Genomic DNA, 17,084 nt, shown 5'->3' on the forward strand with positions numbered 1-17,084 from the left:
AGTGCTCACCTTTCTAGAAATCAATCTTATCTTGAGTAGCACTGGCCATTTATTCCCACTTTGAGCAGTGTGAAACCTTTAGTTTTGTTTCTTTAAATGTACTGTCATTAAAAGACTCTACTACAGATTTCCAAATCCTAAACATCAAAGTTAACACTGTGTGACAGCTGTTGTGTTCCAAACTCATCACATTTACTCGTCTGTAACAGGGTAAATGACACAATTACCTGCTGTAATTACTCTTGCTGACAATATATTTTTCCTGGTGATTGGTCTGTGTGACTCAAAACTACTTATCTTTGTCAGTCCAGTCCAAATCTCCATTTCCATGTGACTTGGACATTAACTTACAAAGTATTTATAAATTAGTTCAAATATCTGCCAAGGCAGATATTTGGGAAAGTATAAATTCATCTTTTATTGCATGATTAAGCAGCCTACCACTCTAATATTATTTTGCATTAGAAAATAACTATGTACGAATAAATTCTGTGCCCCATTCAAAGTAAATTGGAAGGGAGACACACTCAAACAGGTGAATATAATGAAGGAATAAAATCTAAATAAATAAGGACATTGATATTTTTTTAAATGCTCATTCCTAAAGCAAAACATGAATTGAAAAACAAAAGGATAAAACATTTAGATACTTAATTCTAATTTATTTCTTGTGACAATTCTAAAGAACAGTTACAGAAGACAACAGTGACTTTCGATTTTGAGCAGTGTGAGTTACTGGCTAATTAAGCTACCTTACTGCATGAGTTTTCTCTGGAATACCTTTTACTTTAAAAATATGAAATTGATAGAATTCCTTGCACCATTTCTCCAAATAAAATATTTTGGAGGATGTGAAAAGACTGCAGCATATAACAACAGAAATAAGGAGATATTGTCTTTTTGAGATTATTTGGAAGCTTGTCAGAATGAAAAAACACTGTCAAAAAAACTCCTGTGAACCTTTTAGTTGGAGCAGCTTCCTATTTTATTGCTAAGCTTGTTGAGAGAGCTCTTGGTCCTTGATACAAGCATTGATAATCCAAAGGTTTTTTTGTTATTTGATGAGGTGGCAGTATGTCAGTTTTTGCACAGCTGACTACATGAACAGTAAAGGGCATGGTTTCAAGAAGGTAAATTGATTACTGTTCCTGACATAATTTTGATTTTCAGTTTTCTAGTTCAGTCTTGAAGATGCCACAACTCCACTAGCATTTTCTTTAAAAAAAACAATACATAACAGTTCTGTGAGTTTTGTGTATTGATAATGTCCTCAGGAAAAATATCAAATATCTTTAATAGACATAGTACTTTCAGAAACATTACCTCACAAAATGCAACTTCACTAACAAAAGTGAAATTTCAACCAAATCCCTTAGGATTATATTGTACAGCAGCACAACACAGACAGCAATGCTCCCTTTTGTATCAATGTGATTTTTTTTCAAGTTACTGATGATGATTTCACTGGTCTTCCTTGAGACATTAGCAGATCACAACCCTAAGGATGGCCAACATATTATCCCAGTAGGTAGCATTTGTTCCTTCTTTTTGAGCCACTCTTTTTGAGTGCTGTGGAGAGGTCAAAGACTCTGTTGCCATTATCCATTTACATGAGCTGACAGAGCAAATACAGGAACTGAAACCAGTTTTAGACAAAATCAGAAGGGCAGAGGAAGTGAGAATTTAACCTGCACACTATGCATTCGTGCATGACCAACCACAGCCTGGCTGCAGAATCATCAGCACATTTCAGTGTGAACCGGAAGTTACATGCAAAAGAAAAAGTATAGACCATTCTTTGGGACTACACTTAGGAACACAGACACTGTGTGAGTCAGTGATGTGGATAAATCCAGTATGTTTACTTTGTGCATTTCAAGGTAGACTTCAGTATAATTCTGTGTGCAAAGAAGGACTAGGAAGGATGCAACTCCTGCTGTGGTCAAGGGGTCTCTACTACAAGAAAGCAGTTTGGTATGGTGGAGTACAAAGTTTTCTAAGTTGATAATCATCAGTCCAAAAGACTGACAAAAGGTAGCAGTATTGATAGAGAACTATTGCAGAGACAAACTGTCAAAGAAGATGACACACTAAACTTCAATGACTGACAGTATAAAGCAGGAGTTAAGGACATAGTCTTCCATTATCATAAAGCAGATTAATCTCTCATCAACACTTCATGAAAAACAAAGGACACTTCTAAGTTGTTTCAGGAGTCAAGTTGTTTCAAGATATGCCATGTGGCATGCAGTAGGAATCAAACTGTAAGGAATTAAATGTTTCCATGCCCACAGATTGTCTGAACTGAAATAATTCAGAAATTCCTATCTATCAAAACGGGAATCTTCCATATTCATTCAAAGAAAAAACTTGCAACAATAATATTAAAAGAAAAGGCTTCTGAAGCCCTGGACAATATTAAAAAGTATTATGTCTCCCCTTACCAATGATGGAAGTTAGCTTTCTTACCCTCTGTCTTTTCTAAAAACTGTGTTGTCTTTGATTAGAAATGTTTTTTGACAGCAGAATGCCAAAACACAGACATGATACCCATATACTGCCAGCAGGATCCACTACCCTGAAACCCCAGCTAAATGGTATCATGGCTATAGACAACTTATTTTACTGTGAATGTGTAGAAAACCACTGACTTCAACACAGCATGATCACATAACCTTAAATAACCCCACTGTTCCTTTTTTAAAAACTGTCTTGCTTCCTGCAGTAGCTCCAGTCTCTCACTGACCTTGGCTGGAGTCCCTCTGAGAGCAGGCAACACTCTCCCAGCATGAGGCAATCACCAGCTGGCTCAGACATGATAGATGTGAGCCATCCAACTTCCCTCACTTCTGGCTTGCTCAGTGAGACAGCAGCAGATTCCCATCTCCCGAGCCAGAAAGATCCTTATGACTTCAAACAAACTGTCCTCAAGGCTGCCTACTGTGTTTCCTGATCTTTCCAGTCTATCTGTCACAGCCTGTGATCATCCACAGGAGGAGGTCCAGCTGAGAAGGGATGTCACGCTGCAATGAATCAAGGTCTTGGGCTGGATCTGCTCATCCTATCGTGGTGATTGCCTCACACCCATAAATAGACAACTGACTTGGCTCCAGCTGAATTCTTGACCTCTGTTTGATTAGAACGTGAGCTTAGACAAAGAGATGTACATTAGGGTGTCTTAATTGCAAACTGAATGCCACCTCCTGCATCAATTCAGCAAAATTCTAACATAAAGAGTCAATGTAATTACCTCAGAAATTAATAATTCATTTAGTGCTGCATGATTTGTCAGATTTTCTATTTTTTACAATATACTGTGTTAATTTTGCTATACTCCTACACTTCTACTTTCCAATCATATTGTACTGACACAGCACATAACTGCACTGTAGAAGCTGGCGAGGGATGCTGAGTGATTGAAAATCTGTAGAGCACTTCAGAACACCGAGAAAAATTAGGTACACTGGATGTCTGTCCTAATGCTGTGATATAAATCTTAAGCAACACCAATGCTTGGAAATATTATAATTTCAATTTTTTACAAAAAAAAAAAAAAAAGGTTTCGCTCTTTTCTGAGTTAGTTGTAAGCTGAGTATATTCTCAAGATGATATCTAGAACTCCTTTAATATATGGAAAAATTCCTCACTGCATGAAGAATGCAAACTAAATTGTTCCTTGTAGAACAAAATAATCAATTCTGATGTATGCTTCTGCAGAAAGACAAATTTTAAATCTTATACAGAAATTGTAGAAGTGCAAAATAGAGACTGCTTTTGATATAATACCACTTACCAACCTCTGCTCCTAAGGCCAACAGGGAATCCATGAATCCATGCTATATAATGCATTGATAGATACATAGCACATAAGCACATACACACACACATACATACAGCAAATATTTATATATATATTTAGTAAAAAAATTATTTATGTAAAAGAATTACGTATGCAGTACTGAAAATCATGCATTCACATCTTTGTCAAGGGAATACATTTTCTGTTTAACAACTCAAATCTTGTTCTACCAAGGACCCTTTAAAAATGAGTTGGATTTTGATCAGCTGAGAAATCCATCCTGCTATAATTGCATAGCCAGATGAACAGTTGTCATGAACTGGGTCAGTAACCAAGGAGAAGATGGGACCTAAAAATTATCCTCAAGGAAAAAAAAAAGTTCTCATTCCAAGTTGAAACAGACTTCAAACTAAGTTGCCAAGGATAACCTGATTCAATCCAAATAAAGCATAATTGAGTTCAGTTGTATAAGATAGAGCAGATATATAAAAATTACTTGTGTTGTTATCTTAGTAATGTGGTCGCATAGCAACAAGCTCAGTCTGAGCGATCATTCCTTTATTAGCTTTGTGAATTATCGTACCGCTAGAAAGTGGATATTGGAGAGAATTTATCCTCAAAGAAGATTGAGAGCTTTGTGTAGGCTGACATACTATAAAGCAGAATGGAAACTGGGCCAAGTAATAGAAACCAGAATCAAATAGGCTTTGAGTTAAAAAGGCTCCATGCACACAAGCTGACTTCTACAGTGCTTATTACTAATAGCAACCCTGACGTTATAGTTGGACACCATTGCCTCTGAGGAGTTTGCATTGCTCTGTGTGATAATGCATGTACCCATTACTTCTAACATAACTGGGGTGGGGGTGTAACCAAAACTGGAGATGGGGAGACAGATGGTTCATTTGCCCACATCACATATTCTCCAGCGGTTTGCTGACTAAAACATTTCCTCACTTGAGCCGTACAGCAGAGTGATGTTACAACCAGCCCCTGTCAGTATGCTTGTTTATTGCTCTGTCCCTTGCACCATACTGAGCAATTATTCTGCTTTTATTTAAGCACTGTCAATGAACTCAGCTCCTCCATAAGCTGCAGAACTTGAGGAAAACTGGAATGTTGCTGAATTCATCAAAAATAAGTCAAGGGAAATTAACAGGAAGAAATTAGATTTTTTATTGTTATCATGTCTCATATTACAGCATTTTCATGTAGCCGAGTTGGGACACAATAAGCCTATGACTCCTCTGAGGTAACATTCTATTTTTTAACTTCTTTGCAGAAGTGAAGGGTAAAGGGCACACATCAGTGCTGAATGAAGTTGAGGTCATATTTAGTCACTTATTAAAACGTGGTCTCATTTATCAAAGCACTAAGCACTATGAGTTCTTATTACTTTCAGGAACACTTGTGGATACACTTGTGTGTCTGAAAAAGCAGGCAGGTTTAATACTTTAACTTAGGACAAGCATGCAGCTTTAAAGAGAAGATGGATGACTTCATTCAGTTCTGGATTACTTCAGTCTTAGCCTAGCTTTTGTCCATGGAAACTCAGATAACCACATTACTCTTAGAAGAGGTTAGTGTTGGTGCTAAAACACAACACATGCCTCACATGTAAGATAGATTTATCATTTTAAATACATAAAGGTATTACTTTTCAGTTTTCAGAACTCAATCGTGGGATCTGAAATGTTCAGTTGGAAAAAAAAAGCTAGCAATACATGATATTGGAAAATACCCACACTTCACAGGTAGCTGAATCCTACCAATGTTACAGAACCATTTTCCATCCCACATCAGAACCCAGAAATGAACTTCTCCTGAACATGTGAATTGGTATGTGCTTTAGGGAATAAAGATGCATTTTCCCTTCAGCATTCTCACAAGAAATTCAACAAAACTTTTTCTCAAATCTCCCTTCTAAACTTCACTTCTACTGCACAGTATAGAAAAAAGTATGAGATTTCTCAGACTGTTTATGTCCCAAACAATTGATGGATTTATAAGTCAAAAATAAACCAATGAAATCTGAACAGAAGCCCAGAGGCAGATGCACTTTTATGAACTTGAGTTTCTAGATGCCAAGAGGAATCATTTTTCCAAAGTGTGTCAGAGTACTATGTTAATAAAAAACCCCATGTGACAGGGACTGTATTTCCCCTCAAAAATAAATGTAGCTTGCAAGAAACAGAGGATAACAACTGGGCAAACAACTGAAGTCCTGATAATCTGGCCATCTGAATTACAAATTATAAGAGCTGTAATTCCAATGAAATTGTGGGTCCTTATAACTGGAATTTTAAAGTCCTTCCAGATACCAGACTGCTGGTTCCCAAAGTGGAGGAATCTGCACTTAGGGAATAAGGATGGGCTGCATTTGCACTGCAAAGACAGCACCTCTGTTTTCTCATAAGCACCCTCAGAAGAGGGTGAGAAAACATTTTCTTATGAGAAAACATTAATGTTTTGCAAACAAAGCATTAATGAACAAAAAAGGAGGCAAGACCCAAACTTTGGCTACATGCTATTTGAAAAAAAAAAAAAGGAGCAAAATACCAAATGAAAATGTATCTTTCTCAAGCACAGACATCACTAATGGCATTAGCTGAAATCCAAGCAGATGTGTAGGTTGTTTATAAGTCACAGATAGCTAGAAGAATAGAGACAAACAGGAGAGCTTAGGAAAGTCACAGTTTTGATTGCTGTGGGCAAAGCAAATGTAAAATAAATCCCACTGATGTAGCCAGTTGGAAAACATTAATGATTGCATGGGAAAAATGGCAGAAAAGTGGACAAGAGTATCAGACACGTGAGAGCTGAATGGGCAAAGCATGGCAATCAGCTGCCTATGCATTATGTCAAGGTGAATTTTTTCAGTCATCCCACAGTATCATTAGAGTAAAGAATATGGGTCAGACTTGAAAAACTAATGTCAAAGGCCATGTATCTGCAGGCTGGTACTTTCCCCTACATTTTCCTCTTACTATTGAAACCTCCCAAGAAATTATTAATTAGTACTACTGTTATTATAATCCCTACTTTATGCACATTCATCATTGTTATGCAGTTAAATGTGAAGTTTTCTCCTTAAATCTTTTCCATATGTCAAATCAATCTCCCCAGACTCTTAATTATTTTAATGTTGATCTTGGAATTCCTTCCAATTTGCAACAGATTTGTGATTTAATTTGATTTGCAAAATACGCAGAGCTGCCAGTACTCCCAAGAATTAACATTTCAGGTGTCACTCAACTTACTACAACCATGTTTCTTGGTAATTTATGTGAAAACTATAATTAGATTTCAGTTTACTGTAAGAGGTTATCGCAGCAAAAAAATTAAATGTTGCTGAATGCATTGACACCATTTTCAGAAAAATGTTGTTAGGAAAAATCTCTGAGACTCAGAAAGACACATAGGCTGGGGCAGGGGAGGAGGGAGGTCCAGCTGGATACAGCTAGTTATTGCCTGGTGAATTCAACATACTCCTCATTGGTTTGAGTAGGTTTTTTCCATATGACCAAGTCAAAAAGGCCAAAGACCAAAGCTGTGTGCTTTGAGCAACCGATCTAGTGGAATCTGTCCCTTCCCACAGCAGAAGGGTGGAACTAAATGGTCTTCCAAGTCCCTTCCAACCCAAACCATTCTATGATTCCATGATTCTAAAGAACTATTTAATCTCATCTATTTTGACTCTGAAGAAAAACAACCCCAAATGTACCCAACAGAGCAATGAGATGTTATATAAAAATCCTTCACCATTTTCTTTAGAAAACAAACCCAGGAGCCCAATCGTGATGGTACCAGGCTATAATGCACAATAATGGCCTCACAGACTTAAAATCTCCACTTGGTTTGCCAAATTTTCTGGCAAAAAATCAGCATGACTTGGCTAAAATTAAAATTAAAAGGAAAGACAAAATAATCTGAAATGGATTGACGATAGTGGTTATGAAAAAACCTTATATGGTCTGCAGACACTTAAAATACATATGTGAGCATCCAGCTTCACATGTGGCAGTGGTCTCGCACAAAAATGGTCATCTTTGTTAATTTGGCCAGAGCATGCTTGGAAGAAGTAGCCCACAATTTGCAACATGCCTGGTGTGCTTTTAATAATTAATCAGTTAAGAATTCACATGTATTTTCTGCCAAAGTACAGCACAATTGCAAAGTCTCACTGGTGTCTGGGTACAAAGTTGAAGATTACTCACTTCTCTCAAAAAAAACCCCAAAACTAAACCCTAACAAACCACAAAACACCAACAGGAAAAAACTACCAGAAATATGTGATACATAATTTCATAAACCCCAGAAAACAGCATGTACAAACATTAATTCAACAATTCTGTATACTAGCACTTCCTATGCCCTTCTTCTAGACAGTTGTTTATCATCTTGCCCAAACCACAGACACAGGCAGAACTGAATATACTGTCCTAGGCTACTCCTGGAGAGCACCCACACTTGCCCCCCCAGTACCACCAAGTGTGAAACATGAGACAGCCCCTGGAGAGAGGAGGTCTCTGAGAGGGTAACATCAGCTGAATTACCTCACCCACATCATCTCAGTGACTCCAAACCCCAGGAGAGGCAGAGCACACTGCCAGCACTTCCACCAGAGCAACCTCCCCCTTTTCTGGCAAATGGAAAGCAAAAAAATAAAAAAAAAGGTGGCCCATGATTTTGCACATGAACAGAGCCTTAAAATTCATCTGGGGCTCAGAAGATCTGTGGCTTCTCCAGAGCAGAGAATGCACCTTCCTCTGCCTTAATACAGTCTCCAGAGGAGGCACTAAGTCTCACAGGGTCTTGCATCTTCTGTTCCATTCTTTCTGGGTCACTCAGTTAGGTGAGTGGTCCCAATGGAGACAACTAAAGACAATTGTTGAGACTAAACACGATTGACCATCCACTGTTGCTGGTATGAGCCACAGTGTGAAAAAGAGAGCTCTCATCTCTCATTTCCTAACCTCTCCCATAATAAATTGTGGAGGAAAAGACATCCACTATGCTGCTCAGAGCAAGGCTACCAGCTGCAAATTACAAAGCAAAGCCTGAAAGACTGGAGGTGACACTGGGTTCTTCCTTGTTTCCAGAAGTAAAACTTTCTTTTTTAAAGCCGAGAAAACAGTACATGCATTTCTGTAATCCTATGCAAAGTAAAGATGTGAATATTGTTATTTTCAGAAAATAATTAAAGCATCCTGATCTGATCCCAGCTAACAGTGATGGTGCAGCAGCATACTAGTGCACATACAAAATTACCCCAGCAGAGACTTCCTTCCCCTGGCACAACATCATTACATTCCAGGTTCTGGAAAGCAAAGTGGAAGGGGAATGAAAGAGGATTGTAGGATACCAAAGCATGGTAGCCCAGGGCCTATTTTTATGATTTTAATTTGCAGTTTGTGCACCCATTTGGCATATGGGTGCAACTTAGGAGTCGTCTCTCCTTCTCATAGCTATGATTGATTTCTGAACATAAAAATCAGTCATGAACAACAGATTTCTGTGTAAACATGGTTGTGACTAACTCAATCTAACCCTGAGAATCTTGGTTCTGCTATGAATACAAATAACAATACCTGAAATTGATGTCTTCATTACATCTTTTCTTGTGAAAATAAAAATGTAATTCAGATCTATTGTAAAACTTGCAATAAACAAAAGAAACTGGAGCTGTTTTGGAGGCAGCTATGGGTTGTCTAAATCAGTCTTTTGTGTGCACGACTCTGACAGAGATAGATAGCACAGATTTCTTTTCAAATATCTCCTACAGGAGAAAAACTCTTCAATGTCACTGATTTTATGGCTCTTTTCTCTTTTGATCAATGACTGCTAAATTATATGTATGTTCACAGGATGGAACAATAAGGTATGTTAGTCTGCCAGCAAGTTGTGGACATCACTTACATCATAACCTGCCTAATCAAGGTCCACACATAATTTTTCAACATCTTCCTGGGATTCAGCTATCCTGTGCAAACAATGACATATTAATGCCAAGTTACAGAACATTTTTTTTCCTGCTCAGTAATATTCCAAAGGATGTGTTACCAGAGCTTCCTCTCCAGTTTATAGTGGCAGCTATTTTATGCACAACTACAATTCCATTACTGAATTCAATTACACAGTATTACAAGAAACTGTGACCTGAAATATATTTTAAAAACTTTAACACTTACTAACACAAAGGGTCAATTGTTGCTTGTTTGCCCTATTCTTGTTATTCCTGAACTAGATTAAAAAACAGCCTCCTCCTCAGTTTCCTTGATATTTCAGTGGCGAGTTAAACCTAGAATTGCCAATAAGGGAAATCTCTATTTGCTTGCTAAGAACTTCAGACTCTGTAGAGAGAAAAGAAGGGTTGAATAAATAATACATTTACTGCAGACACTGACAGAATTCAATGTACACTGGACTCTGTACATCAGTACTGAGAGATTTGGACAGAAGTGCATACTATACAACCCCACCAACATAGTCCTGAATGCATATTAACTTAATTAATGAACCAGTGCCTCCACCAGAGGTGCTTACACAACAGTTGTGGAACCAGAAAAAATAATGCAGTTATTTTGTGACATATACACTTTATGATGTTAAGTTGCCATTCATTGAAATTCTATCATCCAGCAGGGACTGTATCCTCAGGGTTGCCTGTATCCAAAATCCAATATGTAAAATTTAACTCCAGAAAAACTCCAGGTCTCAAAAAATAGTAAGTGGCATTGATCATATATACAGAGTCTTTGACATGCATATACAGCATGACTTACAACTCAGATGGCCTCGCAGGTCTTAAGATTTGAAATCTTACAAAACTTTTTCATCTAATTCCCATTTTTTAGCATTGACTTTTCCCAGCTTGATCAAGACAAAGGTGGAAAATAAATAATTAATTCTGTCACCCATCAGGCTGATTTCACAGGAAACTAGAATTTACACATGGCACCACATTCAGTTTGGAGTGTGGGATCTAAAATGGATTTCTAACACCTTTTACAGAAGTTAGACTCTCTAGAGCTCTTAACAACTCTGTATTTCATAACATATGTTTCAGCAAGTATGAGGAATGCAATGTGAGGACCCTCAAGAACTACCTTTATTATATTTGTAGGCACCCAATGCCCCTGCAAAGTTGGTGATGCTTTACCATTTGCAAAGTTCAATCAGAACAGCAAGCTAAGGGAAGCCAAGCAGAAAAAGCATCACACAGATTTAGATACAGTTGGTCCTAAAATAATCCCAATATTCACACTCAGGAGGTAGTGAAACAATTTCTTTACTCAGTGCAGAGTGTGGAAAATGTAAGAGAATGATCAGAAATATACTGGCTGCTTCAGAAAGAACCTGCTGTGTGTAAGCTTTATAACTTGGGCCTTCAAGAAGTGGGCTTCCTGCAGTCAAACAGTGCTTGGCAATGTATGAGAGGAATGACAAGTACAGGTAAGACAGCATTCACAAAAATCACATTGATGTGATTTGACATCCATGTCCCTGAGTGTTGTACATGTTTGGGCAAGGAAATCATACCAGTTCATGAAGGAGCTGTTTCTGTACCAAGACATATCATTGATGCTAAAAATCCAAGACACAATTGACAGAACAAAATCAGAAATTAACTTCACAGTGTTGCCTTCACATTCCAAATACTCTCATACATTTATAGCCAATTTCTGTTAGATAATAAGAACTTCAAGAAAGCTTTGAAAAAATGTAGCCTTTTATAGTAAAAGCTAATTTGTTACCCTGTGCACACAAAACAGGGATACTATTTTTTTCACTGAGTAAACATGTCACATCATTGATTCATATTTTCTTTATCTATGTTATAGGAAAAAACACAGGAACACTTAGAGTCAGCCTGGGTCTGATACAGAAGGTTGTTTTAGATGCCTGGTGTTCATTCCATAACCCCAAATTACCTTGCAATAAAAGAAGAGTAGAAGACAAAGAGTCACTATGAACCAAACATGTCCCCTGGCAGTAAAGCAAAGAGGGAAGATACACAGCTAAGACTGACCATGTTGTCCAGTGGTTCAAGGCAAGCAGAACTCCTGCCCTCTGAACTTGGGAGAACTGAGACTGGAGAGTCCAGAATGAGGACACAGCCAGTCTTAATAACTCTTAAGCAAATTTAACTCCATCCAAATTTTGCAGAAGAGTTGCTATACTCCAAGAGAAGCTGTACTGATGTGGAACATGAAAACCAAGTAAAACAGCACTATTTTGGCTCACTTATTTCCCTCCTCGGTCTCCTCCCTTCACCTTTCCAATAGCAGCCAAAACAGTGCAGACCCATTAGACAATCCAGCCTACTTTACAATTTCAGGACAACAATATGACCTACACATAATCTGTAAAATTCATTAGCTTTCCTGTACCAGCTTTTGATGTTTATTCCGTTAAACATGTCATTTAGATGTTCTGTGACTCCAACAAAGATTAACTTTGAAAGAATCCTATCAGTCCTCCTAAATACCACCACGCTGTTATTTCCTTCCAGAAACACACAGCTCTTACCTGTGCACGAGTAATCATCAATGCGGATATACCCAGTTTTGCAGACACACATGAAGGATCCTGGTGTATTTACACACATGGTGTTCTCACGACAGTAGTGCCGTCCTTCAGCACACTCATCAATATCTGTGAACAAGGCAAAGAGGAACACAAGTCAAATTCAGCAGTCATTTTTTGCAGTCTCTCAATGCACTGCTGTTCACTTCCATCAGTAGTGGGCTAGACTAATGAGTTATTTAAATGCCAGTGCATTTTGGAAACCTTTATGGCTTTCTCCTTTTAAAAAAACTGCTTGAAGTATTCAAACAAGAGAAGCACCATGAGTTTCTGTGAACAGCTGCTAGTGGAGTTACAAAGAAGATTACACTGGCTTACATCTTTCCTTTTGAAGTACCTCGGATGTTACTTCTATGATTTAAATAGAACAGGGGAAAAAAAAAACCCATAGCCCCAAACAGCTGAGCAATTACCTCAGCACTGCAATGGCATCCATCACTGCACTCTGTGCAGTCACCTCAGTCATCAGTACACAAAACTCAGAACTATATGCACACTACATGCCTTTGATCTAACAGGAACTATTGTTTAGGAAGAATCTATAAAGAATGTGGTAAGATCTGAAAAGACCCTGAAAAAGTATAAATTTCTCTTAAAACAAAGTAGCCAATCAGTATTTTTAATGTATTTAAACACATATATCTGTACCTGCAAATATCTACATACAATGTATATAGATTCATATATACACTGTACCTGAAAGGAACTTGTGAGAATCTCACTCATATAAAGATCTGCTCTGACAGAACAAAATGCAACTTGATAAAATACTTGTTGGGGCAGAACATCTGTTGCAGAATAAGGTCCTAGAGCAAACTCCAAACATAAATGACTGTAGCCATGGAATTCAAAACTTAATTTGTTTTGGTACTCTCTTGGGTTTCAAAATTAGACATATTTCTTGTATCAGGTTACAATTCAATGGTAAGACAGAGAAAGCACTACAAATAACAAAAAAAAAATTCTGCATAGTATTATTATACTGTAAAAAAGAAAAGCTATATTAATCTGGAAGTGCTCAGTAGCACACTATTCCTGTAACAGTAATGATAAAGACATCATTACTGAGATGCTCAGTACACCTATTTCTATTGCCATGCAATGTGTCACTGAACCTTGCTACCCAAGTATGCTAAAAATCAGATGGCTGGATTGACAGCTTGGTTTCTTTCCTGCTCATCAGTTTTGATTTATTTCTTGTTTTCAATGATGTTTATAGATCTCAGTGTTGAAAACAAAATCTCTGTACGGAAAAGCATCTTGTTGCGGAGTCTAATGATAACTCAAGACAAAAGACTGTATATATAAACTCTAATCAGGGTTGATTTCTTAATGTTTTGATGCTAAGTATCAGTATTATAAACTCCTGCACTTTGCTCCTGCTTAGGTTGTATGTTTATCCCTCATTTCTTATCTTACCTGTGTCTTTAAATCAATAGGAATTTACCAACTGTACTCATTAACTGCTCTTTTCTTTCTTCCTCCCCTTTGCATTCTTAGAAGATAATTTGCCTTCCTGTACAAAACAGCATGATGCACAGAATATTAGTGACTCTGTAGTAAGTTCCTAATTTCATTCAGTTTTGGAAAAAAATTTCCACAGGTTCTCTGCCCACAGGATTGTGCTGGAGAAGCTGGGGGCAGTTCGCTAACAAAGGTGTCTACAGCAAAAAATTTCATGGCTGATGTACTTTGGCTGGTTTCCTTCCCTTTACCTTGTAAATTCTGCAGGCATGAGAGAATCATAGGTGAATTAAGGTGCTAGTTTGGAAAAGCTAATCTCACTATTTTTCTGTACATGTGTACTTGCACAAATGAGTGTGCATTTACAGGGAACACAGTGAGGATACTAAGGCTCCAAACACATTCTGTGAACTTCATCTAAGAACACCAAAAAAAAAAAGTGAAGCTATCACAAGACTACCACAGCTGGTTTTGCACAGAGAGTGGAACAGGGCACAGATCTCCCAACTTACAAATGTTCTACAGAAACACAAGCATGCTGTTCAGAAAAGCAGCCAACAGCTACAACATATGACTCAGCCTCTACAACAAATGATGCAACTTGTGTCTTTCATAATTCCAGCTAACAACTCCATATTAAATTAATTGTGTTGATTTATATTTAAGTAACAACATCAGTCTTCAAGTAATTAGATGTCTTATGTTCTCAGCATCAACAGACTGCCTAGAAGCCAGCTCTGGCACCCTCAGAAAATTCTACTTAAAAATCCAATGCCTCAGAACCATTAAATATAACTTTCTGAATACTATAATGATTGCTTTGGAAGGTAAATAGCCACAGGAGACCCAAAATGCCAACAGCTTTTATTTTTCAGGGAAAAACTTAAAGCTCCTTTGATTGAAACCTCTTAATTCAGAAATGCTCTAAATAAAAGCTTTCACTCTGCCAACATTCCACATATTGAGATTTTGGGAAATGTTTTATTTATAATAATTTTTTTTTCCCAAACCTTGCTTGTTCTACTGATAAAAAAAAAAAAAAAATGAAGAAAACCTGAACAGATGTGGGTTGAGTTAACTTTGAAGTGCTCATTTGGACAAATCTGATGTAAAAATGATTTGCATAGAAATTGCTCACATTTTTTAAATGTTCACTCAAACTCAAAATTCCCACCTAACCGTCTGTTATTGCTACTATCACAAGCCTATTTCAAATTGGCACCTGAAGACCAGTGGACACACAGCAGATAAGAAGATGCACTTACAAACAATTTGCAACTTTAATACTAGATAAAGATAATTAATAAAAAAAGGGTAAAATAATGGTCAAATGACAACTAGTCACAAAGAGACTTACCATACTAAAAGCCTGTAATTCCATTCCCCCTTTGGCACTCCCCATGTGAGCTTAGGTTAAGGTATTACAGATCAAGGAGTACTGAACTAGGGCAGGGAATAAGCCCAACATCTGCTGTCTTTCAAGGCTACCAAAAAAAAGCCTCTTCATCCTGTTTCCTGGTTAAAAACACCAGTGTAGCCAGCCATGGTGTAAGCCCAGGAGGCTGCAAGCCCCAGGCAGCCACTTGCTCACTCTCCAACCAGTTGGATCAGGGAGAGAATCAGAAAGATAAAAGACAGAAAACTTGTGGATTGAGATATAGACAGTTTAATAGGGAAAGAAAAGGCTGCACACACAGGCAAAGCAAAACCAGGGGTTAATTCACTGCTTTGCAAGGGCAGGCAGGTGCTCAGCCATCTCCAGGAGAGCAGGGCCCCATCACACCTAAAGGTGCCTTGGGAAGACAAAGTCCATCAGTCCAAAAGTCCTCCCTTCCTCCTCCTTTCCCCCAGTGCATACACTGAGCATTGAGGCACACAGTCTGGAATTTCCCTGGAGTCACTTTGGGTCACCTGGCCTGGCTGTGTCTCCTCCCAACCCTTCAGGCACGCCCAGTCTCCTCCCCAGTGTGGCAGTAAGAAAAGCAGGAAAGGCCTTGGCTCTGTGTAAGCTCTGCTCAGCAAAAACATCTCTATTATCACCATGTTCAGCAAAACTCCAAAATACAGTCCCCCACCAGCCACTGTGAAGAAAATTAACCCTTCCTTGGCCAAAATAAGCATGCCAGCTTTAGATAGAAATGCACAACAGAAAATCTTATGCATTTCCATATCTAAGAAATCCTACAACATCTATCTTAATTTCCTTTTGCCAAAAAGCCTAGTTAGCATATTAATGCATATTCAGGTTTTACTGTTCAGCCAGTAAGATACTGAAGTCAGTTCAATAGGATGAATGCACCACTCCAATGGCTCTACACATTCAACAATAAAGACTTGTGTGCTTGAAGTCTGTGATGTGATACTGAGCCACCAGCTGTGATGTACTGACAACAGTGTAGTCATGGAGATCATCAACCTGCTCTGTTCCCAGTGGAACAGATAAAAGGGGCACCTCTGGGAAAACTGGTTAGTGCAAAAGTGTTTGGAATCTGCACTTCAATGATTTATTTATACTTGCAAAAACATCAAAAACAGAAAAAAAAACCCTGAAAAACCTGCCATTCTTTATTCCCCGAAGCACTCAAACAAAATTTATGCAAAATATATAACCGAAGAAAAGTTTCCCTGCACCCTAATGAGTTTGCTTCCCCAGAGTAAAATTCCCAGTTATATTTTGCAATCCCATTAATAAGAATAGAACTTGACCTGCAATCTATAAATCATTGTTGACTAAAGCTTCACACTAACAAACAAAGCCTCTCCTTAGGCCTCTCTATATACATCACTGCCTTTATCCACCACAAAAGCCTTCCAGAACAAATGAGTCTGGTCATTATCACTAAGTCAGCAATTATCAGCTGTTACGAGGAGAGGCTACTCCCAGAATTGAGGATCCTTTATGGATAGTGTCCTGCCTCCAGCTATTGCCCTTAAAACTCAATAGTGTCTAACACCAGTGATCTTCCTGGTCACCCTTAAAGAGGTATATGGCAGCCAGGGAGATCAGTGGTGTTAGACACTATCAAGTTTTAATGGAAGGGATAAAACTCTTGCAGGATTTTTTGCAAATAACAAATAACATTAACTACCCAGGAAGAAAGGGAACAGGAACATGAAAAGCCTTATTTATAAAAAAAAAAATATTTCATAAACACATTAAAAATTACCCTGAACGCAAGAGCAGAGTAGATTAGACCTACAATTTAAAATAAAACAAATAAAACCCCTATGT

The 17,084-nt window shown here is 37.9% G+C and overlaps 1 protein-coding gene across 1 annotated transcript in view; it reads right to left on the bottom strand.

Annotated features, from left to right (window-relative positions):
- The window catches only part of NELL2 (neural EGFL like 2), a 134,453-nt gene that overhangs the window by 48,324 nt on the left and 69,045 nt on the right, over positions 1-17,084 (bottom strand). The window contains exon 13 of the mRNA XM_009095034.4: positions 12,332-12,457. Within this exon, the coding sequence (XP_009093282.1) occupies positions 12,332-12,457 (126 nt within the window). The remainder of the gene's footprint in view (positions 1-12,331; positions 12,458-17,084) is intronic.

This window comes from Serinus canaria, chromosome 1A, assembly GCF_022539315.1.
Source record: "Serinus canaria isolate serCan28SL12 chromosome 1A, serCan2020, whole genome shotgun sequence".
In the NCBI taxonomy this organism is placed as follows: Eukaryota; Metazoa; Chordata; class Aves; order Passeriformes; family Fringillidae; genus Serinus; species Serinus canaria.